General features: G+C 46.9%; 1 protein-coding gene across 3 annotated transcripts; it reads right to left on the reverse strand.

The window, feature by feature from the left end:
- Positions 1-1251: 1251 nt before the first annotated feature.
- On the reverse strand, positions 1252-16854 carry LOC108921622 (transcriptional repressor p66-alpha-like). Of its 3 annotated transcripts, none has more exons than XM_018731159.2 (11): positions 16572-16854; positions 7995-8211; positions 5728-5854; positions 5520-5651; positions 5295-5369; positions 5064-5192; positions 4347-4529; positions 3934-4201; positions 3431-3840; positions 3201-3327; positions 1252-2388 (listed from the first exon to the last, which is right to left on the reverse strand). In XM_018731159.2, the coding sequence occupies exons 2-11, from the start codon at positions 8201-8203 to the stop codon at positions 2255-2257; spliced, it is 1794 nt and encodes a 597-aa protein (XP_018586675.1). In that variant the 5' UTR covers positions 8204-8211; positions 16572-16854; the 3' UTR covers positions 1252-2254. The 3 variants fall into 3 exon arrangements, with proteins under 3 accessions (XP_018586675.1, XP_018586673.1, XP_018586674.1); XM_018731157.2 differs by having other exon boundaries at positions 3111-3327; positions 16572-16853; XM_018731158.2 differs by having other exon boundaries at positions 3111-3327; positions 3934-4180; positions 16572-16852.
- Between the last annotated feature and the right edge of the window lie 29 nt (positions 16855-16883).

A 16883-nucleotide genomic window follows, 5' to 3' on the forward strand; every position in this document is an offset into this window, starting at 1 on the left:
GAACAATACTCTGAACTTATATTATAAAGACGCTCGTTACCATAACAACGAGTACATAGTGCTGCTCAAACAAGTTCGGGCTTTCGGAGCCCTGAAAGCGGCCCTGGTCCTGTGTGCCACGAGGACTGTGCCCTGCAGCCCACACGGAAACCTAGGGCCGAGGGACAGGCTAGAGAACTCAAGGGGTCGGGAGGTGTGTATGTGTTCATTGTGTGTGTGTGTGTGTGCGTGTGTCCGTGTCCATCTATCGTCTTCCCTGGGTGCAGCACACTAAGCTTTTGCCCTCAGCTTTGTTTTTTCCCCCCCCATATATTTTCACTGCTACAAAACTTTGCACCCTTTTTCTTTACCCAAAAATGCAGTAACAGGCAAGGTTTATCCTTTATTATTCGCTAACAAACCCATTTATGCATTTAACACAAAACAGACATTTACAGAAGTTTGGTAAATGAGCCCCTGGAACGATGACACTCAAAGTAATCAAAATTCTAACTGGAATTAATACAGCTAAGAAGTCAAAAACAAAAAGAAATGTGCATCTAAAACAGTGGTAATTACACTGGGAACACAGATGGGCTGAAAGCATTTTATTAATATTACTGAAGGAAGGAGGGAAAGAGGGAGGTAAAGGTGGCAGAGTGTGAGGTGCTAGAGAGGCAGTTGGGACACCGGAAGTGTTTCTCCAACACGTACCATGTGCCGCAACAAAACCGTAATGGCCGTAAAGCAGAGACCGACAAAGGGAAAAGAAAGACACTGTGTGTGTGTGGAAGCAGGATAAGAACAAAATCACAAGTGACAGGAAACTGGAAGGTCACCAGTGAAAGCTTAAACATCTGTGCGGTTCAGATGAGGACACCACCTGTTGAACGCACCGGCCCACAGGTGAGGGCACAAAACGCCATCCAGATCAACTTGGATCAGTTCACATATTAAAATACAAAACAATCAAGTTGCACACGACATTGAATGGCAACCCTAAAATTAAAGTCAGTTTAACTTTATTTTATTGCATTCCTTAAGCAAGCTCCATAACGAAGCATGTTAAAAACATGGGTGTTTTTCCTCCAGCGACAGCTGCTCCTCCAAAATCCACCTCCTGAGCCTCTATGCTACAGCAGTCCTAGAACACGTCGTTCATCATCGTCCAGAGTGCTGAGTCTGGGACAAGACCCTTTGTCAGTCTAACCCATGGTCCTTCCCTCAAAAAAAAAAAAAAAAAAACCCGACACTTTGGAAGCTGAATTCTATTTGAACTGCAAAGAAAAAAAAAAAAAAAAAAAAAAGCCTCAGGGACAGCAGCCTGGTGCTGAAATCAGAGCAAACACGTGTGTGTGTGGGTGTGTGGGGGGGACAAAAAAAACAAGTTATACATTCAAACGTATCAAATTCTCCGTCACTGCATTAGTATTTGTTCCGCCCGTTTTCTATTTCGGAGAGGTGCACAGCTCTTCACAGATCATTTCTAAGAACACTTTGTAAATAGATCCTGCAAACTGGTGCATATTGTTCAATGTCCTGGGCACTGTGTTGGGTACTAGCCTGCCATTCTGTCTGCTGTAAAACTGCGACTCCCAAACATCCATTCAGTTTGAGCAGAGCAGTCGGGGAAAATGCTTTGTGTAAAGTTATCGGTGTAAAAACTAAAAATGCCCAACTTTCAGCCCCTTCACCACACCCTGTGTTACCTGAGTCTTCAGCTTCATGCATTTCCTCTTAACAAAAGAGGACTTTTAAAGTCTTGTTCCCCAAAGCTGAAAGCTAAAACAGTTTTGGGTTCTGTGATGTTCAGCAGCGAGGTGGGATGCCAGTCCACGTGGCGGTCCACTGCTCCAGTGACTTCCACAGAACCCAGCAGAGAAACTGCTGAGGGTCACATGTATGAAATCAATGTCATGCCAAAGCTGTTAACAGCAGTTCCAGGACACCTCTGAGGGTAAACAGCCCAGTCGCATCGTCAGGAGGTCGGTGCCGAGAAGCAGGTGGAGGAGGAGCCCAGAGGAGGAACAGAAAACGGGGAGCTGCTCTGGCCAGTACACTTCTGCTCAATATTTTGCTGTCCCAGAGAAGTATGGCCAGGAACTGAATCCACAGACTTGGGGGAAAAAAGCAGGGCTGTAAAAGTCTAGTTCCAACAGTATTACATTTTGCCTCGATTCGGGGGAGATGGTGCGCAGTCCCAGGTCTGTCCCCAGCATCTGCTGACTGTTACAAAGGTAAAGATGGAAAAGGCCAACTAGGATGCTCCTGTACTTTACTTCCATGTGTTGGCGGCCTGGGAGATGGAGCGTGACGGAATCATGTCGAGGAGGTACTCTCTCTGGCGCTCCACAGCCGATGAGGCCTTGTGCACGGAGAGGCTGGGGTTCACGTAGGCCATGGTGACTCCTGAGGGGGAGAGACCATTGTAAAGACCCTTTAATCTCAGCAAAAAAAGCTAAGTTTTTCACACACAAATGGTAAATGCTTTAATATATATCCTAGCTACTTAGAGTGTTAAAATTGCAAAGTATCTCAATGTACTAAAAATTCATATTAAAGATTAAATGCTTAACATTCTTACAGAGAGAACATACTTTCACTCTGTCATCAGTAACACAATGAGTGATACGATCAGGAGGGGGATTAAAAAAATAAAGATTTAAAACCACTGATGGTGTAAGTACTACCAGAAATGACAACCACCACAACAACGAGAGAACAGTCCCGCCACCAAGCAAAACAGAGTGAGAGAGACCATAGAGCAGACTGTTCTGGGTAGGTGCTTCCAACAGCCATTACCAGGCCAGGATGAAACACGGCCTAGCAGTGAGACACACAAGGCCTTCATCACCCACTTGTTTCAAGATAGGAGCCTGTAGTCCAGTGTTAAAATTGGAGTTTCCAACCCCACTAAGGGTTATCCAATTAAGAAAGCCACCAGTGACCTGACAGCAAATGGATTCACACGTGTCAAATCATTTGTGCACCTATATGACAAGTGGGTTCTTATGTACTGTACATTTACTCTCTGGACTTACATATATATGTCTACCCAGACCCAGAGCAGGGAGAGGTAAGAGGCGGCAGAGAGTGCCAGTTGGGTACAGAAGGTGACGGGCGGGATCTACCTGTGCTCACTGGATGCTGCTTCTTCCAGGAACTGGTGGAGGGGCTACTGCTGCTGGTGGTCTTTGCCCCGGTGCGCATGGCTTGCTTACCTGGCCTGCTGACCAGCGCTGCTGCGGCAACAGCATTCTGGAGCTGAGAGGACGAAGGGAACGTGTGGGGGATGCCCCGGGCCCCCACCTGCTGGATGCCCCTGGAAAGCTGGCTGGGCGTCTGTGGCTGTAGGAGACAAAAGTATCAGAAAAATGTTGACCCAATATTAAAGCCCTGATGAAAACCCTACAATGCCACAGTCCCATGGGCCAAAATAGTGCACATATACCTGTTTGATGGAAGAATGCTGCCGTGAAATTGCGCCCCCTCGGTTGTGCAGAGAGGAGTTGCCGGCCTGTTTCATTTGCTGAGACACCAGGACCTGTGCATCTGCCTTCACCGAGGACAGAGAAGAGGAAGAGGAACTGGAGGAGGAAGAAGAGGCAGCAGAGTGTGACACAGGAGAGGCCGTCTGCTGGAGAATCTCTTGCTCCTGCTGCAGGGCCTTGAAGAAGGCGGCCTTCAGTCGATTGGTGTGTTCCGCCTTGAGCGCCTTCTTCTGGTTGGAAGTCATGCACTGTTCACACATTATGGTGCCACTCTTCTCCTTTCTCCAGCGGCAGGTGAAGTCCGTCTTGCACTGGGCGCAGCTGTAGGGCTCCTTGACAGTGGCTGTCACAGGGTTTACCAGTGACTTGCCTGGGAATGGAAGGACCGATGTAAAGAAGGGGGGTGGGGGGTGGGGGAGAGGTCTTTTTCTGCCCTGGGTGCAGTCCCAGGGGCTTCACTTACCCTTGCCCAAAGTGTCCAGTAGGTTCTGAACTACCTCCTCCAGCCCCACCAAGTAGATAAACTCATTGTTGGCAGCTGAGGGTAGGAAGTTGAGGTTGGGTGTAGGTGGCTTTGGGGGTGGGATCTCCAGCAGGCTCTTCTCCAGCTGCTTGCGCAGTGCAAGCTGGGCAGCTGCCTGTCGGCTGGCGGGGGTGTCACTGGCACTCACCGTGCTGCTCAGCCCAGCCTGGGAGGTCACAGATGAACCCTTAAAGGTAGTTGGGGAGGCCTGTGAGGAGGGAAGTCGACTTTGTTGTTCTATGTATTTGCCCAAAGGGCCATGTGATAATACATTTGCTAGGTGGGAGCAGCCTAAACAAAGGTGTGCTTAAGTGTGTGCGAGTGTGAGAGCAAGAGGCGAACCAGACCCTGACCTGTGGGATGTTAACCAGGACGCTGGCATTGGCTACATTGGCCACGCGGATCAGGCCTTGCTGGATAATCCTCTGACCCTGGATTTGGACATTGGGCACGGTGGCGCGGGGGGCCAGTAATAGGGGAGGCGGCCCAGACGATGTATGCTGCTGTTGCTGCTGCTGGCGGAGACTGTGCACCTGCTAAAGGGTGGGATCGGGGGGGACAGACAGAGAGAGAGATATATATATATATATATAAAACACATTCAGAGCAAATCTCAAAAAGCCATTCACTACCTAGACCTTCACTGGAATCCCCCCTTCCAAAGGAAACCAAACCAAAACATTTTTTTTTTAACAATCAATCATAATTAAGACAGACCATTTAAATGTAAATAGCAATTATTTCAAAAAGAATATTCTGCACATGCACCCACCACTGGACCTAGTGCTTCATTTTGGAGTCAACAGGTTTACAGAGTGCCAACAGTTCTAAAATTAAAATATAAGCTTAGTGCATTTCCATTCTACAATAGCACGGCAATCTATAAATTCTCCTAAACCCATATTTAACTGGTAGCTGTGTTACTCACTTCTGTGCATTTGGATTGATTATATATAAATTATACCTTGGGTACACACAACCATTCATAAGAGCAGGAATATTTACAGGCTTCACGCTTTTTTTTTTTTTTTTAAATTTTTCTACGATCGATCTTATATTGTGGTGCTCACCTGAGCCCCTCTGACCAGAGGTGGCATTACAATTTGGGCACTAGATGAGCTGAGCTTGGGGGAGACTTGCTGCCCTCCTCTCACAAGCGGAGGTGGGATGACTGCACTTGAAGTGCGGCCAGACACAACCTGGAAACGGATGGAAAAGACCAAACTTAACACAAACACGCACAGGTACTGTGGCTTCCTTGCTTGGAACCCCTGACCTACAGGGAATGAGTCTCCACCCACCTGGAGGGAGCCCTTTCCAGCAGGAATACTGCCTCTGACCAATGGGGGTGGTGTGGCCACAGGAGGTCCTGAAGACTGACAGGCAAGAGATAACACCATATTAGAAGGTACACGGACACTGTAGACAAAATTCAATTTGCCCTACTTTCACTGTCTCTCAAACACACAGAATACCACACAGAGTCTACTGGTCAAAGTGTGTCAGTGACCCAAAGGACAGGGTACCTTTGATGCAGTGCTCTCCTTCTGGATCTGGCTCTGCCGCAGCTTCTTCAGCAGCACCAACCGTGCCTCCTCCAGCCGCAGCTCCTCCTTCAGCTGCTTGATGATTCGCGTGCGCTCCTCCGGGCTGCTCCTCTGCTCACAGAGACATGGCATGAGCCTCTCACCTAGGCACTGACCAACACCTTCCATGGTGTTGAGCAGGACTCACCATCAGCAGGTCCGTGTCCGTCTCCTTGGCAATATGACTCAACCCATTCATCTGCGGGCTGGACGGCTCGTTGTCTGACAGCACGATGATGTCCGGTGACGGTGGGGGTCTCTCAAGATTCCCATCACTACAGGGGACACACAACCACAAAAAACATCTGGACTATTGTAACAAGACAGACATAATCTTCCAAAAGGTAAAATAAAAGACAAGACCTGTTCAGGAAGGAGAAAGCCAAGGCAGCAGCAGCTGTTGACATCATTTTAAATAAAAATCACTTCACTGCTAGGCAATCTGCAGGTGTAGTGGTATCTAGGTATACTGAAATATAAAATTCTAATCCACAGAGGTACTCACCTGTCCAACCAGACTACACAAGATCAGGTCATAGTTCCTCTTGCTTCAGAATCTGAATCTCATCTTCAATAAATCCCTAGCAACTTTTTAAAAGTCATGAATGACAGAGACTCAAGACGATGACCCTGACCATTCACTAGAGGGTAATCATTGTTCATTTCCTTCAAATTGTGTACAGAGCTGAATGGTATAACATGGAGCAATGTCCTGTTTATACTCAAACTTCCATCCTGTCAGTCCCCACAATCAACTTGATCATTAAGGTAGAAATAAATACAATTAAAATGCCACTAAGCCCAGTATTTGAAAATGAGCCATTGTCTGGTTTCTGGTCTGCCATTGCACAGGACCACAGGACAGACCCAACAGGAGAGATTTCCCATAGAACTTGCTGCATTACCCCTTTGGAAGTTAAAACTGGATCAGATAGCAAGTACTTTGTGTAGACCCACTCTACTCCAAAAGCCATAATTGTCTGCAGTTAGTCTTCCTCTGTGATGCGACCACACGGAACTAGCGTCCTCAATGCCCCTGCCAAATGGTGCACTCAAGGAAATACCAACACACAGGAAAAGTGTCCACGTTGCCCTCTGCTAGAAGGGACACCAATCCCACAACTACATGCTAACTTCACAGCTGAATAAAAATGCCTTTGATTCGGTCATCTTTTTGCAGGTTTTCCCTAAACTTGTCTAATGAGGGAGGGCAAAAATGTAATGCCATGTTGAAGTTCAAAACAGCAGGAGAGTTCAGTACAAATAAACAGGATGACCCCTGCAGGATGTTATGAGGCTAGTAGAATAGTGTAGGTGAGGGGTAAGGTCAATTTTGGCAGTGTAAGTGGTCAATCACTACCAATCACATTAAGAAAACTAACAAAAACATTTCACCCAGGAAATCATTCATAGATCTTTTTGACATTACTTCTTGTTTTAACCATTCTGCCAAAGTAGTCACATGACCCATGTATTTCCACTCATGTCATCATGTGACTCTCACACTTTCTCCTCCCCCAGCCACTCCCTCCAAAGAGGAAACCAAGGCAACAGCCAGCTGGAACTGGTTTGTGACATGCTGTCTGTATATCAGGCAGAGGGGTGCTGAAGCGACCGCCAACGTTCCCCCTTGAAGGCACACTGCTCCGTACTTCCTGTTTGAGCAAGACCTCCCACACTGCTCACAACCACATACAGGTGAGAGACCCTTCAGGGCCTCACTCAGCTCAACATTCCCTGCAACTTTCACCGTTACAGTTCATCCCACAATCAGCTAGCCAAAGTCATTTATACTCCATACTGACTTTAAAAATGTTTTAAGAGGTATTTCTACAAACCACTCAAACCAGGGTTGTGTTCAATTAACAAATTAACTATAAAGAATAAGCCAGAATTTTTGTACTCATTTTTCCAACATGGTGGCAAAATCATATACCAAGCTCTGTATGGAAGAACCACTCAAAAATAGCTCAAAATAGTCAGCAGTGCAATAACTGAGCATCCTATTGGGTACCAAAATCCAGCAGCAAAGTCAAACTGTAACTGTGATGCTGCCCACCTGGTGTTTAGATCAAAAAGTGTAAGAACTACACTTAACATGCCTGACAAGAGCAAAGGCCAAGAGCTGAGCTGGAGGGACAGTATGACTGGAGAGGTACCAAAGACAATGTTTTCTGTATATAAACTTCTACAAATATATTTACAATATTCATGGCATAGGCCACTATAAGACACACTGCTCAGGTTACGAACCACTGCCGCACAAGTCACATGTAACAGTATAACAGCTTTATCATAACCATAAAAACATCATGCGGGGGCCAGTCTAACAACTTACTGACTATACCATGTACTTTCAACCCAACATTTCACTATGCACAGCTGAAAGCAGGTAGATCTGAGGTTGGTGCTCACCTTTTAGAGGTGCTCATGTCGACAGGCTCATCTTTTGCCTGTACCTCCACCTTGATAGTTGCTTTTACCTCTCCAGAGCTGAGGAGGGCCCCACTGGACTCTACTCCTCTGTCCAACCGAAACCGTTTTCCATCTAGCTCTCCAGGGGGTGCGTCCCTCTCCAAGGCCCGCTTTTGGCTGCGCGTCTGTCGGACTGCCTCCTCCGACATCTTTGCACCTGAGGGAGAAGAGGGTAGTGTGAACATGTGACTCCACTTTCAAACAATGAAGACCACTGGTAAAACTTCCTCTGCTGATGTGATGCATTCATTGTATTTTTCTTTGAGACATGCGTCGCTTTGGAGAAGTGTCTGCTAAATGAATAAATGTAAACCATGTCAAAAACCGCATCCTGCTTACACTGTTCACCATCATGGTCTTGCAGCCAGGCTCCTGTGTGACTGATATCTCACCTTATTCTATATCACACAATATCTTCCAACTCATCAGTGTACAAGTAGTCAGGGCATCTTGGCAGGATTTCAGTTTCACACAAGCCACTCTTAAGTTAGCCATAGGGGTAAGGTATAGCTGAGGAAATGGACTTACAACTGAAAGGTAAGTGGATTAGATTCCATTCTAAACTGCAGTACAGTGTAAAACAGTACACTGTATGTACTATAATGAGGTAAGACAAGGCTGTAATGAAGTAATGCTGACTGTGTGTCCATAGCTTTAACTTAAATCTATAAAGTGCTTTGTGACACATCACCACAACTCCCCGACTGGAAACCTGGACACCATATTTGTTCATTCATCCACGGAACTGACTACTACTTGTGGGGGTGGGGTAGCCCGGAAACGAAATGAAATAAATAAATAGTAGACCCTGGCCCTGTGCCAACAAAGTGATGCATAACAAACCACACAAACTGTGTTAACCCTTGCAGCAGTGGTGCACAAATAACTGCACCCTCCACAGAAGAACTGTTAACCCCTGATGGCAGGCTGCATCCTCCTTCAGTATAACATGCTTTACCTGCTGCACTCAGATCACCCCCAGTGAAGAGAGCTGACTCAAGGTCTTTCAGTGACATAACTGCAGCTACACATGACCCTTCCCAGAATGCATTGAGGGGTACACAAAGCGGTTCCCTGAGAACCGGCCTGAACCGGTCTGGCTGTGAATGAAGGGGTGGGCGGCCTTTAACCCCTTGGGGAGGAGGAGGAGGAGGGCCCGGGTGACGGCGGCAGTGACGGACACCACATGGCATTCCAGAGCACCAGTATGGTACAGCAGGAGGGACTGATCTGGCACGGCTGGTGCTCTTAAAGGGCCAGACACACAGACCCAACTGCTCTGACTAGAAAACTGGAGGGACAGACATCACCTAGTTCAGGGATCCATACCCCTTCATTCCACTAACTCCTTGACATCCACATCCAACCTAAATCCTTTGTTCAGTTAAATGTCATTCATTAAGTACTGCTCTGTTCCATCTTGTCTTTCTATTCCACACCTTGAGCTGTAAACATTAAGCATCATATTCAAACTCTTCCAGAGATCCTATGGAGGATACCAGAAACTCTTAAAACTCCTTTTCAATACAGCTTTAAAGCTTTTTGTGCATCATCATTACAAAGAAAGTGTCACCACTGCTTGGTAACAGTGCACAAGGGATGTTATGCAAATAAAGACACCTTTGACCCAAGTAAACTAGAGAACATCCCTTTGTAATCCTTGTAACTACCAGGAGGACACAGTAGCTGTTACCAATAGTCAAGAATCCATGTGCAATTAATGAATATTCACAGGCACATGGATCTGAGAAGAACAAAGGATCAACATGTGGGAAGTGGGGTGGGGGCTAATTCAGTCAGTGCTAGTTAGTCATGGTGGTCTACAAGGCAGGCCTTCTTTTTGGAGTACCCCAAGATGGCCACCTTCCAAGTGTTACCCCCCTCACAGTCCCCCCCCATTAAATACACAGATCCAACATGATTACCTCAGTACTCACCCAACACTGCTTATATATTTCAAAGCTTTAGACATTTACCTATAGTTACACCTGGAAACACACACACACACACACACACACTTTCTGAACCGCTTGTCCCATACGGGGTCACGGGTAACCGGAGCCTAACCCGGCAACACAGGGCGTAAGGCCGGAGGGGGAGGGGACACACCCAGGACGGGACGCCAGTCCGTCGCAAGGCACCCCAAGCGGGACTCAAACCCCAGACCCACCGGAGAGCAGGACTGTGGTTCAACCCACTGCGCCACCGCACCCCCGCCACCTGGAAACATTACTGAACAAACACAGGTTTAACAAAAAAAGTGTACAACTGTATGGCTGAGAACCCCTCATATGATTTGAACCAAAACTTGCCAGCTTCCTTTCAATAGGCAGATCTTCTGTTAAGGAAAGATCAGATCCTTGCAGGTTACATAGGTAAGCAACAGCATGCGGACACTAATGGCCTCTGCTGCACAGCAGCCATTTCCTTTTCTTCAGGGGACATGAGTACCAAGGCAGGACAACGTCACCCCCCCATTATCCCACCCACCTATCTCACAGTATTTATAGAATCTGATGTAATGACCTCCCTACTGAGGATTGCAACTCAGCAGCATGGTGACATGAGGTAGGTTTGTACACGTGTGACTGTGGGCATTTACATGCTGGCATACTGGAACACAAGTACCATATGCCTCTCCACCACAACAGCACCATTAGGACCATAAAGGGTGTAGCATCTTACTTTTTCCAAGGAAATACCACTGTATATGAGAGGAAGAGGAAAAAAATCTTAATCATTTCAAATGGCCCTTAAGAGTCAGCTGTTGGTTTTAAAATACTTCATCCCAATCCCCTCCCAGTGTTTTCTGAACACCAAGACAGTACAGCTTTACTCAGCCTGGTAGCCACTGCCATCAAGGGGTTTGCAGGGCTGGTTCTGCCCAATGTATGGTGATTCCCTTCAGGCTGCAGCTGGCACTGCATCCAGGGCCTTAGCCTAGAGAGGCCATGTCGTGACAGCAAGTGCTGGGCGAGAGAGGAAGGCAGAGAGGGAGGGGTGGGGCAGACTGCTCTGGAGACGTCATCAAGCCAGAAGGCCATGCGCTGAAGTGGTGGTAACCCACTACTCTCAGGGCAGTTGTTGGCAGGCTGCCTCAGCTGGCTCAGCCTGGCACACAAGGGGTTAAGTCCTGCCATTTTAGCGACAGTGTCAGATCAGACCATTAAGGGCGTTACCTCACAAAATGGAAACTCTGCCAGAGCAACCTGGCCCCCCCAGCAAGACAGCATGCACACACACACACAAGGAGACAACACACACACACACCTATGTACAAAGACTACTAATTTCAAGGAAGTCACTAAGTAGTAAGGACTTCACAGGTTCACAACAACAGTATACAAAAAATATGGAACACACTAGTAAAGGACACTTTCAAAGAAGGACATAAAATGTTTGTGGTCAGTAATGAACAACACACTAAGGTTGAGCACTGAACAGATTAAAGCAGACCAGTACAAAATACTCTCCGACAGCATCCTAGGTCCACTGCTACCAGTTACAGGACACCAGAGAGAATAAGTAGGTCGAAAGAGGACAAAGCTCAGCTGCACACTAGTGCAGAGAAGCCAGTAGGGTATTCAACACAGTGAACACATCTTGTTAAATCACACATTTGTAGTCTTTCTAATTTATGTGACAAGCCCCAAAACAAACCAGTATAGTTTATTACTAATATTCAGTAATGAGGGGGCACAGGGCAACGGTGACTGAAAATCGCTGCTACTGATTGGCAAGATGGAAGAAACATGAGTTCAAATATTTGAATACATTTGATTCGGGGGAACAAAACTGCTTAGCAAGGCAACAAGCCTACCATTCTGAAAAAAAAATTGATTTTTTTTTAAAATTCTGTTGTCATATGCTAATGCCAGTTCAGTCCATTCAACTGTACTGCTAAACTGTTACATCTTTGCACACAGGATTCTTCAGCAAGAGACATAAGAACAGCTTCTTATTGAGCCATACTGTTACATCCTCTAGAAGGCTGAAAGACAACAAAACACAGCTGAACCAAGGTTATAGAACACCTTATTCCACCAGAGTGGCCACAGCCAATCATCCCATTTCCTCCAAACAGCCATACACCAAATATCCCAATATGATCCTCCAGTCATTCTCCCTTCATGCTAAAGGGGTGCAGATTACCAGAAATGCCAACATAAAGGAGTGTGCAAACTGGAATTAGAAGGGAAAAAAAAAAAAATTCTCTATGTGTACTGTGATAAAATCAGATGGCCTTTTACTTCAAGGTTTCTGCCATGGTTTAGGAAGTATGACGGCCCATTTTAAACATCTCTGTTGATAATCAAACATCCAATCATACACACGTTGCCTTCAGTGTCCCAAAGAGGCCTGGGAGTGTTCTCTTGCCTATTTATAGTGCTGTGCTGATTGGTAAAGTCTCCTAGTACTCTCCCCCCATGCTGGTCTACCACATCAACATGCCCTTCCAACCATCCCCACAGACTTTCTTCTCCTTGTCCATCAGGTCGAGCAGGTCAGTCGCCCTGCTTTATATGGTGCATGTCACATCTACAGGATCCAAGTGATCGAAAACCAGTTACAAGAGGACCTTCTCAACAGCTCCTCATGCTCTCCACCACTGCTCACACCGAGGCAGCTCAGTCATATTATGAAATGACTCCAATGCATTTCTCACATACTGATCTACAGGTGATGTGCAAAAACTTGGGCTGCACAGTTGTCATGCACCACCTCATTTACACACAGAGACCAAGAGGATGTCTCAGACGTTATCTGGCCCAGCACAGTACTGACTACAGGTTTAAATATGATCAGCTCTAATGAGGACTGCCCAATGTAGTCAAACTGACGCATCATCACACAATATTACAACTTGTTGTTTACGACACAGCACAACCATCTGAATCATCAATTTGTTGTTCTGTCTTTCAGGTTGCAGCGTATCATGGGACTGAACATGGTCATCATACAGAGATGATGCAGGCCAAACACCTAAGCAACCTGAAGATCATCAGACATGGTCCTCTGTCTGTCAAGTTGCTACTTCTGCTGATAGAAAGAAAAGACAATGTACCCTCCTCCCTCCATCTTAGACTGCAGCAAGGAATCATTCCTTACCAACCTGCCCTCTCTAGGCTCTCTGCAAACCTGACCCACTTTCAACAGCCACAAGCCCTCAAATAATAGCAATCTTGGGAACTGGCAAGAAAAAAATGGCAGATATATCGCTGTCACAGTGCTTCAATGTATTAGCCCACTGTATGAACTGTACTCTGAAAAGAAAGACTGAACATAGCAATGGTCATCCTGGAAGAGTCACTCAAACCTAACTTCTTTCAAGAGGGTGTTCTCACAAACCATGCACTGATGTGATCAAAGATTTTCAAATAGAACACTGTTTTCCCCGGAAATTAATCACTCACAAACACACTGCTTTACCTATGGTAAACATGCCTTATCATCGAAAACTGCACTACATGAAAGTGCAGGAGTCTTGGAAACCAAACAGGAACCTTCACCTTTAATTAAATCAGTGAAACAACAGGAACGCAACTCAAGAGTTTCCTGCCACAGTGTACAGATACAGCACTACGCATACCCAAAACCTGAGCCCCAATTTAATAAAAATGCAATTATGATATATTTGATTCACAAAGTTCTTCAAACTGACTTGTCATGCAATACCCCATTTCAGCAAGATGACAATGTGGTTTCACCACCATCTAGGAGGCCAAGCTACTTTTGGTTTCCTTTTCACAGACGGCTATTAGACGCTCAGTAGAGTACACCTACCTAGAGAAACCTACGTGTACACATTTGCATTCCAACCCAACAGCACTGTCAGCTTCACGCTTATGAAGTGCGCGTGCGTGCACGCACATACATACACAAATCATCTGAACTGCTTGTCCCATATGGGGTCACGGGGAGCTGAGCCAAACCCAGCAACACAGGGCGTAAGGCTGGAGGGGGAGGGACACACCCCGGAGGGGATGCCAGTCCGTCACAAGGCACCCCAAGCAGGACTTGAACCCCAGACCCACCGGAGAGCAGGACCCGGTCAAGCCCACTGTGCCACCGCACGCCCCCCCCCTCTTATGAAGTGCTGTAGACAAAATGTAAAGGAGAAACAACAGACCAGTCAGCTGTGTAAACTGTCTTCAGGCCACAGTCACAGCACTTCAACATCTACTTTGAGTGCAACAGTTTGGGTCTAACAAGTTTTCATACAATTCAAGGAAATTATGAAATTGTACAGTTTTTGGTTTGCTTGTAATGCTGGGGTCACACGAGGTCAAACTAACCTTTTAGAACTCAAGACTTTTTCCACTGCAGCATTTTGACAAGATCCATAATCTTGACTGAACTCATCTGTGCAAAATAAAACTGTACCAACAACTTTATTTGGTACATTAATTACACTAGCTTAGAATTAGCAAACAAAACAGAGGATGGGGGATCAACTGTATACTGGTTCATAAGGTGGAATGTGACAAATTAACTGTACTCCAGAATAACATGTCTGTATCCAAATCTCTCCTTATGCTGAAGTAATGCACTCACTGCATTCTCCTTTGAGATGTAGCACCTGGGTCTCACAGGACCTGGGTGGTGCAAGAGGACATGGGTTCGATTACACAGACTGAGCAGGGTTTGAGTTTGCATGTTCTCCCCACGTCTGCGTGGGTTTCCGAGTGCTCTGGTTTCTCCCCACAGTCGAAATACATGCTGTTCAGGTTCCCCCATAGTGTGTGAATGACACAGAGAGAATGTGTTTCACTCATATATGGATGAGTGACTCATTGTCAATACTGTATCTAGCAGTGCAAGTCACCTTGGTGAATAAGGTGTGGGCTGATAACACTACATAGAGTTAGTTGGAAGTCACTTGAGAAAAAAAGTGTCTGCTAAATGAATAAATGTAATCACAAAAGTATTCCAACATGGTATCTAATGCCAGGGAAACTACGAAAGATCCAGTGAAGATGAGAAATGTGTTAACATTCTGCTGTGTGCACAGCCCACTGAAGTCATCAGAGTAGAAGCGACAGTCTGTGTGCGCGCGCATATATACACACACACACGAGAACATGCCCCGTCTGTGTCAGTGTTTTAGTACGTATATACACACATACTGTTCTCTAGGAAGTCTGTCGCTTTGGAGATAAGCATCTGCTGAACGAACACATGTGTACATTGAGTGTGCCTGTCTCTCAGTGTGCGTATAAATATAGAGTGTGTGTCGCTTTAAGACGAGGAAGAAGAAGGTGGCTGTCCAAGTATGAAGACTGAGGGACTTTTATTGTGACAGGGACCCGCAGCCCGGCTGCCAGTCGGGTTAAGTGCCACGACTGGGGGCTCAAAGCAGGCACACAAACACCGTCCACCATTACAGCGCGGCCGGTCCCCACACACTCTCTCTCTTTCTCAAACGCGCGCGCGCACACACACACACACACACACACACCCCCAACGGCCCCCTCAGAAAGCCGGCTACACCAGGAAGACATCAAAACCAGACATTTAAAATCGCGCTCTCGCACACCTATTTTACAGAAAGCTACTTAAACACAATATTTCGCACAGTCAGGTGGAGGAGAAGCGATTCTTACGAACCTTGTGTAGATATCAAGTAGAAGGATGACTTTAACGCAATGAGAAAGCGCTGGTTTTCAACTTGCCAGGCTTCAGAAAGAGCCACTCGGCGCTCGAGCCAATGGGACTGACTGAGGCGTTAGCCGCGAGCTAAACTAGCTTGCGTTTCAGGGAGGGCGGAAAAAAAAAAAAGAAAAAAAAAAAATAGCGGAAAATTTAAACTACTTTTAACGAAAATCACAAACTTTCCAACAGCAATCCGCTGTGTCTTCCTACAATTTAACTTAAGGATTAAAGAAAAAACGAGTAGCGCGTATCGAGTCACTTCTTTCGAATTTCGTGGAGCCGAAAACCAAGTCGGCGGAGGAGTGCGAGAGAGAGGAGAGGGACGGTGAGTGAGTGAGTGCGCGCGCGAGCTCTCCGACAACAAGAATCCCAACTCCCGCCTCCCTCACGGGTCGCCGCGCGGACAGTCACCTCGCGAGCCCGGCGCCGAACCGTCGGCCGAAGCGAAGGAGCGAAAAGATAACGAGGCGTTCGAAGTGTAACTAGTTCACACAAACTATCTATTGACTTTGAGAATAGCCGCCAGTACAACTTTATTAATAAAGACAGAATAAGTGGGCGGAATCTGAAGAAACGTTGTTTTTTTTTTTTTTTTTAAATTTGATGTGCGCGGACAGAGATGAGATGTGGATTTTTGCTACCTACTCACGCGCTCACTCACTCGCTCGCTCCCTCTCTCTCTCTCTCTCTCTCTCTCTCTCTCTCTCTCTCTCGCCCGCTCCCTCCCTCACGCGCTCACTCCCTCACTCAGTCACCACACATCGCTGGAGGAAGACTTTTTCCTCATAACTAGCTAGCTGGCTAGCACTAAATAAAACGGCTTAAACCCCGCGAACCGCCCCGTGCCCGTCCCAGCTCACTCACGGAGTAGAGGTAGCAGTTCGGGGGGTCGAACGGCCGCCGCTCGAGCCGTCGATGGCCGTGCGCTCCGGTAAATCGCCGTTGAAAGCCCTGGATGCCCCGTCTCGAGCCGCCCCGTCGCCGCTCCGCTGCCAAATAATGCGCTTCTCACACATGGAGCTGCGGCGTCAGCGCACTGCGCATGCGCACTGCTCGCCACGGGGGAGCGGAGAGGCACCGCGCGCTGACCACTGCGGGGCACCACAGGGCAGAGGAGGCAGCACGGGGTAAACGGGGTATTGTTGGGTAACACGTGGCAAAACAGGGCATCAGTGA

The sequence above is a fragment of the Scleropages formosus genome, chromosome 25 (assembly GCF_900964775.1).
Source record: "Scleropages formosus chromosome 25, fSclFor1.1, whole genome shotgun sequence".
NCBI classification, from domain to species: domain Eukaryota; kingdom Metazoa; phylum Chordata; class Actinopteri; order Osteoglossiformes; family Osteoglossidae; genus Scleropages; species Scleropages formosus.